The sequence below is a fragment of the Scleropages formosus genome, chromosome 6 (assembly GCF_900964775.1).
Source record: "Scleropages formosus chromosome 6, fSclFor1.1, whole genome shotgun sequence".
Lineage (NCBI taxonomy): Eukaryota > Metazoa > Chordata > Actinopteri > Osteoglossiformes > Osteoglossidae > Scleropages > Scleropages formosus.
The window spans coordinates 37,801,043-37,815,756 of NC_041811.1; the positions used below are offsets into that span (position 1 = coordinate 37,801,043).

At 46.5% G+C, this 14,714-nt stretch overlaps 1 protein-coding gene across 6 annotated transcripts in view; it reads right to left on the bottom strand.

Moving 5' to 3' along the window:
* The window catches only part of xrcc4 (X-ray repair complementing defective repair in Chinese hamster cells 4), a 45,328-nt gene that overhangs the window by 26,256 nt on the left and 4,358 nt on the right, over positions 1–14,714 (bottom strand). For 5 of the 6 annotated variants that reach the window (XM_018745059.2, XM_018745060.2, XM_018745061.2 and 2 more), the window contains 2 exons: positions 14,482–14,637; positions 11,161–11,348 (listed from right to left, as the gene is read on the bottom strand). In XM_018745059.2, coding sequence (XP_018600575.1) covers positions 11,161–11,348; positions 14,482–14,620 — 327 coding nt within the window. In that variant the 5' untranslated portion in view covers positions 14,621–14,637. Of the gene's footprint in view, positions 1–11,160; positions 11,349–14,481; positions 14,638–14,714 lie in introns of those variants that run through there. The other variant, XM_018745062.2, reaches the window with a different exon arrangement.

Genomic DNA, 14,714 nt, shown 5'->3' on the forward strand with positions numbered 1-14,714 from the left:
GAAACATGTTCTGCCTGGAAAGGTCAAAGGTCAAGGCAAAGAATAAGAGCACCAGTGAGATGAGTGCACCTCTAATAACGGTCAGCGGTCCGACTGAAGAGCAAACGCAGTTTGGGACAGCTGTCCGTGGGGTCACCATCGACTCGGCAGCACCTCCAACCGCAGCTACAATTACCTTATTTAATAAAGTAAAAAAAGAGCCGCGTTACTCCGCATTTACCCGTCTGTTCCATTACAGGAATCAACTGCTTTGCACACTAACTAAAATGCAGGTGTACAAATCCTTCCTTTCAGAAATTAGCAAAGGACGTTTCAGTACAAATGTGACATTTCGGAAAGTGCAGGGTTCGCATTCAAAGCAGCACTTCGTAAGTCCCTTCTGAACAACATCAGGTCACTGCAATTGAAGCCTGAATCCATATGAGATTTCAAAGCACAACCATAGAGGCCTTTGTGCCACATTTGCACGATGGGTCCAGTTCCCACCGAGTCCCTCCGTCGCACCGTCAGCGGAAGGCGTGAACTCAGCCCAGCCAGGCTAGAAAGACGTGGGCGGTCAGAAAGTACGGTCGTGTGTCCGTTACCAACAGCCACGTGTCCAGTGCACTTTGGGAGACGTTCCTTGAGACACGCGAGGGACCAGTGCAAACGCAAACGGATATTACTTGACAGGGCAAAGGAAGAGGTGGGCAAACATGTTGTCGTTACAGAGGCAGAGCAGCAAAGCAAGGAGAGGAGAGAAAGGCACAGCGAGCCCCATAGATGGCGAGTTCCGCTATTCATCAGCCTGTCGCCGGAACTGCTCGCCCAACTGGCCCGACTGGGAAGCTGCACAAATGAGGCCCGACACGTCGCAGCCTATTCTTGTGACCGGAACGGACGTTCTCGCCCACGTCCGGCGCTGGGACACAACAGCGTCTCTATGTATGCAAAGTTGGAGCTGCGAAAACTTGCCGTTATGTTTAGGCTCCCAGGAACAGGAGGAAAACACAACTTGGGGTGTGTGTGTGTGTGTATATATCTCTACATTACTGTGACTTCCTCACGTTTGTTTTGAAAAAAATCGCAGCCTGATATTATACATGTTCCTGTCATGTCCACACCCACAACTCAATCAACAGCACCTGACTCCAGTTCAGCACCTACTCTTTAAAAGACACTCCGCAACTCCCAGACCTTTGCGGAATCTCGTCAGGGACAACCGCCCTTTGCCGTGACACTTCGTTCACAAGCATCGCTAGCTCTTCGTTCACATCCTCCGGTTTTTGACTCTTCGCTTTGTTTCCCGACCACGTCCACGGATCCTCGTTCCCGTCCTATTCGCCATTCAACCGACCCTTCGCTAAGTCCCCTGACCTCGTCCACGGATCTTCGCTCTGACCCTGAGCGCCGATCGACCGACCCTTCGCCTGTCCCCGACACCGAGAACTCGCCTCATCCCTCGTCTCCGCACGAACGACGCTGCAATTGGGTCCAGCTGTCCCAGGCCCCTATGTTTCGCGTGACAGTTCCTAAATGCTTTGCTTTCAATTTTCCGTCCACAAAGTATCTATAGTTTATCTGAGATGTACGTCGCTTTGGAGAAAAGTTTCTACTAAATGAATACATGTAAATGTAAAACAAAAGAATTTCAGAACAACAGTTCGCCTCTGTGTTTCATTTCTTCCTGCACCCTTCGCATTCGTTGTGGGCCCAGGGTTCGAGAGGGAAGGTGGAACGAGGCCTCGCCTGCTAGCGTAAACTGATGGAAAGAAGAGATGATGTTTGTCAGATGGCAGGTTTTTCAGGACCGTTTCTTATTCGTCTCATGAGTTGAAAAATTTTATTATCATTACTATCATCATCATCATTATTATTATGTTGCTTAGTTTATCCACAGTGTTTCACCATTTACACATCAGGGTATTTCACTCGAGTAAATCAAGTCAAGGTATGTACCTTGCTTTAAGATGTGATCCAAATGTCCAACTTTTTTAAAAACCATTTTTATATTTCGATGCCTAAGAACTTTTTTAAAAAAAAAAAAAAAAAAACACAAAGAAAGTTTGGGTCAGAGAAGAAACTTGTTGATGAGGAACTGAGCTGGAAACCAGAGATACAAGTGGACGGAGCCATGAAATGTCTGTGGCTGAACTACATCCCTCACATGTGTTTCATATTCATGGTTCACGTCGATTTGTGCTGCACTGCAGGCGGCGGAAACGAAGGCTCCGTACCGACGCGCTTCTGCTCCCAGCACTCAGTTTTCATAGGCGTTTCAGCAAAGTATGACTCGGTGCAGGGTGGTAGACACACCTCGAGCAGGCTTTTAACTGTGTTTTTACCACAGTGCACCCAGAATCACTCGATACATCAATTCATGAACAAAACAAGGAACACATGTATGAACTTTGGGTTTCACTTTCAACCAGTCAATGGGCTTAGGGGAAAAAGTGTTTTTTTTTAATGAGAAAAAAGTAATTATATATAAGCTGTAATAATATAATAACTCACACACACACATTGTCTGAAGCCGCTTGTCCTAAGTGAGGTCACAGCGAGCCAGAGCCCAACCCAGCAACACAGGGCGTAAGGCTGGGGGAGGAGAAGACACACACAGGACGGAACGCCAGTCCATCACAAGGCACCCCAAGCGGGACTCGAAGCCCAGACCCACCAGAGAGCAGGACCCGGTCAAACCCGCTGCACCGCTGCACCCCCCTGATATAATAATTAGCAGGCTGTATTTGTCTGTCTGTCTCTGAGAAGTTTGTGACACAGTGCGCAGCGATGGCTCTTGCTGTGTCCACAGGGCACTCTGAGGGTCCCGCACGCCAGCCGGCCCTTGCGCTTTCCGGCATTTCTCCACTATTCTCTCAAAGGCAGGAAGTGTGAGGAAACACCGGAGCACCTGAACGTTTGGAAAAGGAGCGAAAGCACCTGCTCACTTCCGACACACTGCTGTGCTGCTGTGCCTCTGTGTGACCTCGTGCTTCAGGCAAAACTTTTCCAGGTGGCAAAACTTCTTGGCTCTTCCTACGTGCAGCTGTGTGCAAGTCAACATTAACTGTGCTTTTGTTGTAAATTAACTAGAAATTACAAGTTCCGCAACGATACTTTGCTAGCCCATCCCCCCCATCCAGCCCTTTTCAATAATCGCTTGTCCTGCTCAGGGTTGCTGGGGTCCGGAGCCTACCCTGCAATCAGTGAACGCAAGGCAAAGTGTGTGTGTGTGTGGGGGGGGGGGGGGGGGGGTACACCCTGGGTAGCCACACACACACTATGAACAATTTAGCGTGAGCATTCCTCCTGAACTGCGTGCCTTCGGCCTGTGGGGGGAAACCAGAGCACCCGGCAGAAACCCACACAGACACAGAGAGAACATGCAAACCCCAAACAGACTGAGTGGGGATCTAACCTATGCCCTCCAGCACCATCCAGGCACCATGAGAGCAGCGCTACCCACTGTGCCACCATGCTGCCCAGGAACTTTATTCCCAGAAAGAGTACAGACAGAAGTGTTAAAACAGTTCCAGAAGGAAAAGAAAGAGCTGCTTCATTCTGACAGGCGATGCCAGTTCCCAGTAGAGAGAACACAAGGAATGTGTGTCAGTGAATGGGTGTGTGTGTGTGTGTGTGTGTGTGTGTGTGTGTGTGTGTGTGTGTGAGAGAGTGAATAATATTGATCACCATGTCTGATCCTTGGATTATTTCTCACCATTAATCACTTTGTGAAAGGAGCTCCAGCAAGGAGCCAAGACACACATGTTTAACAGAACCGAGGAGCAAAAGTGCAGTAAATACCCCACCTTACCATACAAGTTACCGACATCTTTGACACACATTTTTTGCTAAGGAAATCCCCTTTTTTGTGATCTGTCGCTGTTACTATGGAAACACAACAGAGCCGCCTGTGAGGAGTATACACATCCCTGTCCCAAAAGTGCCTTAATGTTTCCTATTGGTTGTGCCTCACACACAGAAACAGATCCTGACTGTATTTCACACATAGATTGAGGACAAAAATGCTGGCAGTGTAGTGGTGAGAGTTGTGGGCTTTAGATCCAAAAGTTGTGGGTTTGACTCCCACCACCAGCTATAGTACCCTTGAGTAGGGACTTACCCTGAATTGCTCCAGTAAAATCACAAAGCTGTATAAAGGGGTAAATCACTGCAAGATGCTTTGGAGAAAAGTGTCACATCAATGAGCGAGTGTCCATGGAAGAAGAGCCGCGACCCACTGAGCGTTTTCCGTTCCGCATTGAAGCGTTGGGCTCAGAGCTGCTTGGCTCCGAAGCAGAGGTACATGTCCATATTGTAGAAGTAAGAAGAAAGTAAAGTGCGTGGAGGGATTTTCAACACGTACAAAGAGCAGCGGTCCTCAATGAATGGGTTGAACAGAAATGCTGCGTGTCACTTTGGACCGTGTCACTGAAATGATGGAACTACTGTAACTGCACATTTTCAAAGGGCAAATAGTGTGTTTGCTCACTGAGAACCGAACTATTACTTACATAATGAATATGTGGAATCACTTTCAGAGCATCAGCCCTTCAACGCTCCGTTTTTACCGTGTTCTGCAGGGGACACACATTCCGGACGAGTCGAGTAAGAGTGTCGACTGCTTTCGTGACGCTGCGTTCAAGTGGGACCGAGGAGCAGAGTCCACATCCACCTCGGGACAATTAGTCCAACTGGCTGGGAGACAGAATAAATACGATATGGTGCCAAAGGGTACGTCGAGCCAGAGGCTCAGAATTAAACACCCTGCAGTATGCAGTGTGTGGGAGCAGGAGCGCGTGCACACACACACAGACACAGACACACACACACACACACACACACACACACACACACACACCTACAGCGAACTGGCAGCTTTCAAATTGAACAGTGAAGAGCTGGAAACGAGCCCTTCGGGTACCTACAGTGACAGCAGGTGGCATACCAATGAAGGACATGGATCGACTCTGCACCCACCACCCCCCTCCCGGCTGATATCATTAACATCGATTAGAACTGCGGCAGCAGGTGGTGACTGGTTAGTGCTGACGACTTTGGGTGCAAAGGTCACAGGTTCAAATCTCACCTCCAGCTGCAGTACCCTTAGGCAAGGTACTTACTCCAGTAAAATGAGCCAACCTGATACAGTAAGTAGCTCTGGAGAAGAGTGTCAGGTACATATCAGTATGAATATTATCATATTGTTACAGTTCAGATTCAATCTTTCCACTGTCACAGTAACATCCAAATGCCTTTTCCCACATCGAATCCATGTCACTGTTTTTGTTTATTTCCCAGAGGTAGAGAATGAATAGCAGCTGCACTGCTTTCACATGTGTGTGACACACAGCAGCGTGTAGCTCCCCAACGTCCACTGTGGACTCACCCTCCATACCCCTGCAGCTGCGGCGCTCAGGAAATTGACGAAGCCATGACTCTGCTTTACTGCCGTTCACCTCACTTACAGCGCAAGTAACGATGTGCAGTTTACACAGCGAGGAAACTTAAGGCAACCTTCACAAGTGTGGGGAGGAGGAGCATTTCTTTACACTCATTGCAAGTGAAATTAAACACACAAACAGGGGTTGGAGGAGTGAATTCTTCCACCATACGAAATACATACGAGTGAGTTAGTGTTTGTGTGTGTTTGTGTCCAGACCCCGAGCGGTTATGCCATGTGGCCACTTGTGAAGCCGTATTCGTGGCTAAATGGGCCAACAAGGAGCAACAAGCGAGCAAGGTCCAGGAGCAGTGTGTGCTGGGACTAAAAGCAGAAGGAATGTGGCCCGACTGGAGGGAGGGGAGCAAAGTTTCCCACAATCCCTCTGGGCAGTGCAGTGCAGCTCTAGCGCTCATCTCCAGGACGATGACGTCCGCTGTCCAGCTGCGGCTCCGCAACTCCCACAGCTCCCCCCCCCCCAGCTGACACATCCCATTTCCCTTCACAGCACAATGCAGTAAAAACCCTCTGAGGTTCAATGAAGGACGGAAGGAGAAGTTGCAGGAGAAGATGCACCTTTTACAAGCGCTTTCACTGACTGCAACTTTACTCCAGACCTGAGAAGGAGCAGCGAAGCTCTATGCTGCCAGCAGTAGCTGCTCCACAAATGAGGAGAAGAAAACGATGAGGAGCTTCCAGATGAAGTCGTACCTCTGAAGTATCAAAGCAACTGTCCAAACTGCCTGGAAGGTCCTAGGAATCTGTGCTCTACATGTAGGGCTCTCGCACCACTCGCTGGACTCACTCTCATGCACGCACGCACGCACGCACACACCATACTGTCGGTATATATGATAACGCGACAAGGCACTCAAGGCACGAGCTTCAAGGTCACCTTCTCATGGAAAGGAATCATGGGTAGGAAAGGGGAGAAAACTGGAGGTTTCCAGTTACCAGCACCTTTTAAATTAAAGCAGGAACAAATGAATAAAACATGTTCAATTGAACACCAGTGCACATGGTGAAGGAAACTAACTAACAGTACTTAAGAGTCACACGAGAAAAGCATCTGATTATATTTACATTACATGTATTAATTTAAGCACAATTGCCACATAAGATACTTTAGAACTGTAATAAGAGCGCACTTCAGAATGACATGTTGAGGTTGTCACTAAACCCCACCATGCAATATTACCCAAGATAATGACACACACACACACACACACACACAAACACACACACACACACACTGACTGAAACTGCTTGTCCCATGGTGCAAATCGGAACCTAACCCGGCAACACAGGGCGTAGGGGGGAGGGGACACACCCAGGACAGGACGCCAGTCCGTCACAAGGCAACCCCAGCGGGACCCGCCGCGCTGCTGCACCCCCCATCCAAGATAATGTTATCATTAATATTACCCAAGATAATGTTCACAATAAAGTGCAGTGAATAACGTGAGCTCTAGAACAGCCTTTCATACTGCACAATTCTGTGCATTTTATATATTTAAGAACTGTATTACTAATCACAGCTATATATCAATATATCACAAGTTTAAGTTGTAACCTTAATCTCATGTGAGAAAAACCTTGACCAAAATGTGTGTTTGGACAACACAGCATCATTAGCTGTACATGTGTCTCACCAGCCCTGACCTCACGCTGTCGGCCCATGGTCACCATAGCAACGAAACAAAAAAAAACAAACACACCAAAGTGTACCCCTGGTAAGGTAACCCTAAAGCATGAAGTCCTGTGTATCTTAATAAAACTCCAATGAGGAGGAGAGAAAAAAAAAAAAACTGCAATATCAAAATTCACACCATATGGAAAAGCAACAACGTCCGTGTCGGAGAAACTCCGAGGAACAGAAGAAATATTTATTCCATTCCAAGGGCTCTTGAAAGAAAAACTGACCTCATACTCTTACATGAAGTGAAAAAATATAAACATTTAAAGAGCTGGAGAAACACTGCTGGAATGGGGCTCGGAGCTCAGATGGAACGGATGTGTTTCACAGACTTGTAAGTAGACGACAGACAGGAAAACCGTGACGTATCAAACATTGCATATTTATAAAAAAATTTTAAAAGCAACTACTATGGCTCAAGTGTTTTCACCTCCGGAAAGCTGTGCACGTGCACTTTAACCTTACAGTAAGCTACAGCTGTGAGTAACCACATTAAATGTTCTCCCTCCTCATTGTGCCACATTCTTCAGTCTCAGTCAAGAGACATGATGTACAGAGCGAGGAAAAGGAACAAGGAACAGGGTACGGGGACAGGGGTCCTTCAGTGTCTTGCTTGTGGTGCAAGGTAAAAATTACCCTCAACTGTACTGAGAGGTCTGAAAGAACTGCTGAGGTTCTTTCAGATGTCTGCTTCGCTGCTACTGCCACTCTTCATGGTGCCACAGCTTATTTACCCCGCTATCGATGCAAGAGCTTTCACTGCTCCCTGCTGCATGTGTGGAAACCATCTACAGCTGATTTCAGCCTTTTCTTCTGCACACCTGATATTAGTCATAACCCTTCATGAACGTGGCCATACAGAGACCTGGTAGACCTCACCGTTTGCTCTACCACACTCACTGAACATCATCTGCCCTCCAGACAGTGGACAAGTACAATGCGATCTGATCCCTCCACGTACTACGTACGAAACGCCAACATTTTCCCAAAATGAGTAACGTTAGGGTGCCCATGAGGGCTTCATAGCCACGTGGACTGAGAATTGCAGATTACATAGGAGTTTTCATTTTTCTGCTGCCAGACATACTGTTGAGAAAGGAACCAAGAAAAATTTACTGAATGTGTCCTTCAGTGTCGTTGGATTGGCTGTAGGAATATTGTTAGATTAATGTAAAAGCCAACACCAAGTGTCCTCTATGTCATTAAGCGTGTTATTGGACATGTACCCTGCCATGGGCCAAAACAGTGCCATTTACCACACAGGCGGTAATAACCAGCTATCTGTGGGTTAACAAAAGTCAGGGGTCTCCATAACAACCCCATGAAGGAGCAGGGTGGTCTCGCTGGGTGACTGAAAGTGTGACTATCCTTCAGTAAACAGCTCAACTTCTCTCAGGTATTTGGTGTCTCCTTAAGGTCACCAGGGAACAGTTTACTGCCATCACATTTACTGCCTTTTAATTTATGGCCAAGACTTTGCCGTACATTTTCTTTTTCCACACAGACTAACTTCTTTTTTGATGATCGTTTCCTCCACCTGCAGAAGTCTAACCAATTAAGAGAGGAGAGGAGAGGAGAGCTTGTTGGGTGATAATGGCAAAACAGTTTTGCCATTGTGCCCAAATCACTGCAAAGGCTCTGAAAAATAGGTGCCTGTAATGTTAGGAAGAGGCCTGTCGTTAAACATCCTGAGCCCTCTCCTCCAAATGTGCAAGGGATGCTTCCCCGTATCTACTAGCGATGGGTCACAATCAGCTCCTCTGCGCTGTGCCTGTATAAACAAAGTGTCGATGAGCCCACAGAGAAGGTTACCAGGGGCAGCAACTCAAAGGTGTTGGAGGGACCAACTGGTGAGAAGGTGTTTCTCGGCCAGACACAGGAAGAAGAGTGTCTGCAGAGAAAGTTTGTTTGTTTAGCTGGTCCAGAAATGGCCTGCTGTGAGACACTGAAGGGAGGCTATGTGGGTGGGCCATGTTTTTATAACCCATATCCCTGCCTCTTACTTGGTTACTTTCAGTTTCTCCTTACCGGTGTCCTTGTGCCACCGACTGAGGTATAATCTGCATTTTCCGCACCAATATAGATGACACTGGGCTCAAGTAAAATGCTCCCATAGGCCACTGCAATGTGCCTCTTTTCTGTGGTTTCTTCAAGACCGTGACAGATCTGCACAGCCTCTGCAGCTGTATAATGGGGGGTAGATTCAGTACTTCATCCATTTCAATGGTTCCTTGTGAAGCCATACAAATAAACGATGAAGGTGCGTCTCCAACTGTAAGTCACAAAAGACGGAGAACTGCTTTCAGGACTATTAGTAACTGATCTCCTATAACACCACGTAGCTCTGCACACAGTGGGTGGGAACATTATTCAATGCTTTACTCACTCGCAGTACAACTGAAGGGTTTACGAAGTGTCCTCATCTCACTGCTGTGTTCTTCATGTGCGTTAAGAGAGTCGTTGCACCCTTGTATATATACACACACACACACACAGTTATATAAACTAAGTGTCCTCAACTCTGTTCATTTCGATTATGTGGACAAGAGCAGAAGTTCATGTCACAGAGCTACACGGACGGACACACACACACACACACACTTTACTGATGCCAAAGCAAAGCGCCCAAGGCTAGAGCAGTAAACATACAACGGAAAACACTGACAGAGCACAGGAACAAATTCAAAAGGAAAACAGAGCGTGAAAATCAGCACTGACAGTATTGACAAGTAAGTAAAGGTATCAGCAGTGACCACTCAATGGCCCTCAGGCACTAAGAAGTCATTACAGAGCCTAATGGTTAGTGTGAGACCATTGTCCATGATGGCTAATAGTTTAAGAGTCCACTGCTGCCCCCAAAGAGTCGATCCCAACTGCCAGAACGGAGCCAGGCTTCCTCATTGCTTTGTTCAGATTGTTGGCATCACTGTACAAGGTGAAATTTGAAATGTCTGCCTGCCTTTCACATGTCCCTGGACAAGCGGTTATCCAAAGTGAGTGAGCGAGTCAATAATAATAATAATAATAAAAGTGATTTTATTATTCTTGTGAGTACCTACTGAATACAAGCACCTCTACACAGTTAAAATCTCAGTGATTTTTTTAACAAGAATTTCTCATTTCTCATTTCTTTTCTTGGGATTCTGTTTCCAATGCACCGATACTTCAAGAATTACAACGCACTACAGACACCGAACTCAGCAGAGTGTTTGAAGACACAGTGAACAAATCTTGAAATCATAGAACCTGTGACGAGACAATCCTTCATGGGGGAACTAGACGAGCACAATTCCCACTCAAGGCATCTCTGCACAACATTCATATACAACAACAACTAGGTGAAGACTGCAAACATCTACACTTCCTAAGTTTACAATGAAGATGCATATTGCAAATCCAAGAAGCTGACATTAATTTTGACACAAGGCTTTTTGTCCATAATAAAACATGTAGATATCTGTTATTGGCACAAAACTCCCTTTGTTCCAAGAGAAACAAAAACATTTCAGAACAATGTCAGCAGAAGTGGAGGAGAAATCCTCAGTGAAATCTTCCCAGGAGGTCTGAGACAAGGAAGTAAGTTTTATTGAAAGCTCAGGGCTCAGTGCTTCTCAATCAACACTAAAAGAAAATTGAGAAGATAAAGAAAACTTCTCGTTTCGAGCGCATCTACAGGCAGTGAGGACTAAGTGATGCACTTCTATCTGGGGACTAAAAACAAAGTGTGGTATCTTCAGTCTACAGCAAGCACAGACTTGGTCTTTTTCATAAAAATCATGCAGCTCTCAGTGTGCACCAGCTAAAACTTGCTCAAACCATTTGGGAAATTAAACTTTACAGGAAGCGGAAATGACCGAATCAACACCGGTAGATCAAGACAGTTGAATTTGTGAATAAGAATCATGTGAATTCCTGTAAACGTCTGTGAATAAATACATAATAACTTTTCTGCACAATATGGTGATCGATCATGTGAAACGCCCAGCAATGACTGCTCATCCGTGTTTCTGAATAGCAGCACAACAGCGGTCCTCTCGCTTACCGAGATGTTCTTCTGCACCTTCTCGTAGGACAGGTGAAGAGTCCCGCTGTTGGGGCTGCTGGAGGACAGGTGGAAGGTGTGGTCCCCTTTCTGACCCTTTCCAGCCAGGGCCAACCAGAGGTCCTCGACATACTTTTCCCTCTCCATCTCGAGCTCACGAGCCTCCCGGGTCACATCTTCCTCTGACACTGTGGGTAGAGATGTAAGGTCTGTCGCACATACAGTCTCAGCTTTGGCCAACTTCTCCAAAGTGACTCGTTTACTACCATTAAAACACTCTTAATGGCAGGAGGACATAACAATGGGTTACAAGGCCGAAGAAAATACTAATTAAGACTAGTTATGTCATTCTACATTCAGACAAAATAAAAAACTTCACAAAATGTATGAAGCACATTGTAATCTCATCCTAAATTGACACAGACCAACGTAAATGTAACTATGAACTGCAAACAAAATTCTGTAGTGCGCTAGAGAAAAATATGGCCAGCAAGAGACAAGAACCCTAAACCCTAACCCATGTGTATTTTAAGCTGATTGTGTGACACATAACGCTGCGTATTGGTAAGGAGCCTGGTACTTTCTCATACCCGCTGTACCTATTCCAGTCCTGTCTGTGTAAACTATATGAAGGACTCAGGGGTGCGAGGCCTGGAACGCAGCAGGTGCAACATTTTGCAGGTGTGTCTTAGTCACTCAATTCGCCTGTCATCGAGTGAGGTTATCATCGGGACAAAGAACTCCAACCATACAGTGCAGGTGTCCCAAATATTAGATGAGGTGAAAACACCCGTCACAGGAGTTCTTTGCCCCTGCAATTGCTCTGCCCTTGACTTCTTCCACATTCCAGTCTGCATCAGGAATCTTAGACACAGGCTATTTTGAACACCTCAAGATCTGTCACGCAACACAGGAATATACAACTGGCTGGCAGCAGCTAAAAAAAGGAGACAGCCAAGGGATGGATTTATCCGGAGAGGCGCAAGATAAACGGTCCAGGAACGGCTGTGACGACGATTGCCAACCGTGTGGAGCTATATGGACGACGTTAAAAAGACTCATTGCACAGCAGAATGCACAAGCTAACACAAAAAGAGGTTATAACAATTATTTTCTTGTGCTGGAATGAAAAATCAAACCAGAAAAGTCTTGCAGCCCCTCAGTTGTGAAAGGAGCTGGAAACTCAGTCATTGTTCTGTAAAGAGATGGAAGAGGAATCCCCTCGACAGTGGAACAACCCATCAAACCCTTAGGGAGGCCGTACACGTCAGGACTGTCCGACAAACAGGTGGTGTTTGCAGTCCCAAAACAGCTGGAAGAAGGCCTGGAAAAAGCAGATGAAAGCCATCTCCTAGGTAGGGTTAACATCTGGCGGTGGGACCTTTGAAGATGTGCAAAGTGAAGGTATCCACAGTGACAAAGATGGATTCAAAGGTAAGTAATTATATTTGCAGGTGGTTCAACCTACTTCAACAGAGGATTGTTCAGATGAAATACTCTTCAGCTACCCTTAAAACCCCTCAGCGAGGCCTATAAACAGAAGGCCAGACTGGTGCTGGGGCTGTGGGAGCCAACAGACTACAACTGGTCCCCGACTTATGATTTTTTCAACTTTATGATGGTGAGCTGGCGATAGACATTCAGTAGAAATGGTACTTCAGATATTGAATTTTGATTTTTTTCCCAGGCAAGTGATATGCGGTGTGATACTCTCTGGCGATGCTGGGCAGCGGCAGTGATCCACATCTCCCAGTCTGTCACGCAGAGGTGTGTATTAAATGTATTTTCACCTTCTGATGGGTTTTGTGGAATGTAACCCCATCGTAAGTCGGGGACCACTTGTAGTCTGTGCGGAGCACAAATAGTTTCAAGTAGAAAGTAAAGTAAGAAGTAAACCAGGCCATGACCGGACTGAGACCTCAGGAGTTAGTCAGGAGGACCCAAACTGAAAGAACAGGCCCTGGAAGGGGAGACGGTACCCAGGCTGTGCTCTTCTGCTTCCAATAAGGACAGGAAAGAAACAGTGGTCTCAGACGTTTTCGAGATGGAAGAGGAGCAGAATAAAACCAAGGCAGTGAATCAACAACAACAAGGCTGTGGGCAATTCAGGAGAGTGTGAGCAACAGTCGCCAGCTGGTCTGACATGTGAAAGATACCAGAGGTAATCAATTCAATTCAATTCCATTGATTTGCACAGAACTCTTCTCACAAAGTGACAGAGAGTGCGGAACAAAGGCATAAGACAAATGAGACAGTTGACTATATAAGTTTGCTCATGAGGATTAGACTTGCAGCACGTACTGTGTAGCTGCCACACTGCAATGTCACAGGGTCAATACAAATGGCGGCATGATCAAGGCCTACGGAAGCTGGTGGAGGTCCTGGAGACGAGCAGACTGGAAGCAAACAAAGGTGATACTCTCCCACAAAAATGACTGATCCACTTGGTTAGGCAAGGAGAGGTAGCACAGGGCATCGTGAAGGGAGAATGGCACAATTTTTCCTCCTGGAAACAACTGGTCCATGAGAGTAGACCTAGATGGGCAGCTCCAGTTTCCCACTGAAATTATGAGAACCCCTCTAAGGCCAGACATCAGGGTATGGTCTGCAACAATCAGAAAGGTTATACTGATGGAGCTGAACATCTTGTGGAAAGAATGCTTGGAGACAGCCCATGAGGCGAAGAGGCAGAAATATTCATAGTTTGATATTTGCCTTCTCGTGGAGAAAGGATAACACGTGGATGGCTTGGATCCAAATGCCAGCTGCAGCAGTGGCTGGGAGACCTTAAAAGAGTAAAATGTCGATGAGGGATGATTCCCAGCCAGTGACACAGCGGCTGATCAAAAGGCACCAGCGGAGGTGCAACAAGCAGTATTGCTCAGCAGGAATTATATTTTTCCTGTACATTGACCTCCCCACAGGTGACCACAATGCAACAACTCAGGTCACGAGTACAAGAGAGACACTTTCCTTAGGACATGAAATCAAGCAATGGCAGTAAATTTCTTGTCACAAACACACACCTGACTGTACTGGTTACGGGCATGATGTACAAAGGTGTGAGACAATGAAACATAAAGGATGTAGTGGGTACCAATACATAACAATTGACACAGTTCACTGACGAAAGCCCTCGCAATCACACACAAATTAGAAGCACAACCAAGACATAAGCAGGTAATACACACTGAACTTGAATGCCTGAGGCGGCTATTCTAAGCATCAAATAAAGCGCTTAGGAGGGGTTCGGTTACAGGTAATCTTTCGAGGTATGACCTTTCTCAGTAGCCGGGTAACATCCAGCCTCCCCGGACATACCTTCGCCACCCCAAGCCGAGACGCCGTCACACAGAACGAGTACAAAACCAGCACCCAGGTCGTCGCCCGAGTCCAGCTTCAGAAAGAAGGTGCGCTGGGGCTCCGAGGTGACCCTGATTTGACACACGCTGACGCTCATCGCTCCCGATGGCAAACCTGCAGAGAGTGAAACAATGTAAAGTACATTATAGAGACTCACGTTTCTACTAATATTACCACTATGATTTTGCTTA